General features: G+C 57.5%; 1 protein-coding gene across 1 annotated transcript; it reads right to left on the reverse strand.

Moving 5' to 3' along the window:
- Positions 1-483: 483 nt before the first annotated feature.
- LOC123107607 (uncharacterized) lies at positions 484-1,806 on the reverse strand. Its single transcript, XM_044529578.1, has one exon. It carries the CDS (start codon positions 1,639-1,641, stop codon positions 754-756), a length of 888 nt encoding a protein of 295 aa, XP_044385513.1. The 5' UTR covers positions 1,642-1,806; the 3' UTR covers positions 484-753.
- Positions 1,807-2,160: the final 354 nt, after the last annotated feature.

Raw genomic sequence — 2,160 nt, forward strand, 5'->3', positions numbered from 1 at the left:
CTAGCATGCTGTTGAGACACGTTGAGATGTTTCGTACTTCAGGTTGATTATTCCTCCCTGGGTTCATATGAAATTTTGAAGATTTGAGTCTGAGCACTTGAGAAAAGATCTCCTCCCTAGGATTCAAAGGCCCTTTTTGATAACATGAGCAATACCTAAGACTCAAGTGATATTGGATCCTAAAAAGTCAAGTCCTTAATATCAAATTTAAAAGGGCCCGGGGGCCGGGGTGTCCCTTGTTGTGTTGTGTCCCCCATCGTCATGTGTTATCGGTATGTATTTTTCGCTTTATCTCTTCCTTGTGTGCCCCTTATTTTTCTGGTTCACTTGAACCCTTGTGTTAGGCTGTAAAGTCTATAGGCAAAAATGAATACAATTCATATGGGGAAAACTCCCCTCCGGTGAACATTCGAAAAAACAATTCTAAAGGGCCCACGTGCCCATCGCGGGAGAAGCAAATGAAAAATAACAACAAATAACAAATTCTAGAAACATCCAGAACTTTTGGTTAGTCTTTTGAGGCCATCTGCTGACGCAGTCAAATTTCCACAAAAGCACTCGCTCGCTGTGCATGTGCTTGTATTCAGAGATGAAGCTTTTTTTATTTACAGTACAATATTAGCATAAGATTGATACGTGTGCTACGTTTAAACATGCTTCATGTACAATTCGGTATGTATGGTTATGTATTATACCATCTCCTCGGCCTCTCAGTTGCGCTTTCATGGTGCTCGGCCCCTCGCTCGTTTGCTCTCACTCGAGCCTGTCAATGGAGACGCCGCCGCAGAAGACGTCGGTGAGCGCCGTCTTGGACTCGAGCGCGGCCTTGAGCAGAAGCACGGCCTCCTTGTGGCCGAGATCGACGGTGAGCTCCTCCAGGGCGGAGCAGTCGGCGACCTTGAACTTCTTGAGCAGCATGATGGCGGAGATGGTGGACATGGGCTCCACCGTGAGGTCGTCCATCACCAGGTAGCTCACCACCTCCTTCACGTACCCTCCTGCTCCTGCAGACGCCGCCGCCGCCTCCTGGGCCGCCGCCTGCGCCAGCTTGCCGTGCGCGTCCCCGGGGCTCCACCGCATCTCCACCGTCATCGGCTGCCGGCACACCGGGCACGGCAGGCCGGCCACGTCCGTCACGCACGTCGGGTTCCCGCGGCACGACGTCCCGTACGGGCCCGCGCACCGGAAGTACCGCTTCGGCGGGGCGGGCGTGGCGGGCGGCGGGGTGGCGGCCGCCGCCGCAGCCGGCTCGCCCTCGAGCAGCAGCGCGAGCGCGGCCGAGGGGATCGCCGGGCAGAGGACCGCGTCGCGGTCGGGCGCGGCGGCGACGAAGAACTCGTCGCCCAGTGCCTTGGCCCCGGCGTAGAGCGTGCCCAGGGAGCCCGGCGCGGCGTGCGCTTCGTCGGCGTGAACGTCGCCGGCGCCATCTGCAGCGCCAGCGGCGTGCTTGGCGATGACGCGCGCGGCGAGGCCCGCGGGCACGCGGAGGAGGCCGACGAGGAAGTCGACGGCGTCCTTGCGCGCCTCCGCGTACAGCACCCGCCGCGACCGCCTGTCCACCAGCAGCTTCATCTGCGTCACCGCCACCGCCGCCCACTTCTTCTCCGCCGCGGACGCCGCATCCTTGGCCGCCGTCGCCATGCCAGTCAACGGGGTGAACCGCTGCTTCTCTCTGTCTGTCTACGGCAACTCGCTGCCGTCGAACTACGCGGACATGAGAAAGAAGCAACTCGCAAAAGCTTGGAGGACCATGGCCTCGCACTGCCCCTACTTATACGAGCTGGACAGAGGAAGCAAGTTGCATTCCGGTTGCAAGATCAACAGGCAGGAGACTTGCGGTGCAGGGACAAGTCACCGTCCATGCAATGCAAGATGCTGCATGCCTCCAAGGCAAGGCGTATGATCAGACGAGAGGGAGGAGAGGAAGGCCACGCTTGGTATATTTGCGGTGCAAGTATACCACTTTTTTCACCTGAGGTTTCGATGGCTTTGCCGTGTGGTTCAGTAACAAAGGTGTCCTTTGCTTCCTCCATGGAGAGGCCAAGCAAGTCCACGCAGGCCAGAGAGAGAAACACAGGGTGCAATGGGGTTCCCAGCCGCCGCCCCCAGGGTTGCCCCAGACGTCTTTTTTTAATATTTTGTAAAAAGATATTCGGTCAA

The sequence above is a fragment of the Triticum aestivum genome, chromosome 5A (assembly GCF_018294505.1).
Source record: "Triticum aestivum cultivar Chinese Spring chromosome 5A, IWGSC CS RefSeq v2.1, whole genome shotgun sequence".
Taxonomy (NCBI): domain Eukaryota; kingdom Viridiplantae; phylum Streptophyta; class Magnoliopsida; order Poales; family Poaceae; genus Triticum; species Triticum aestivum.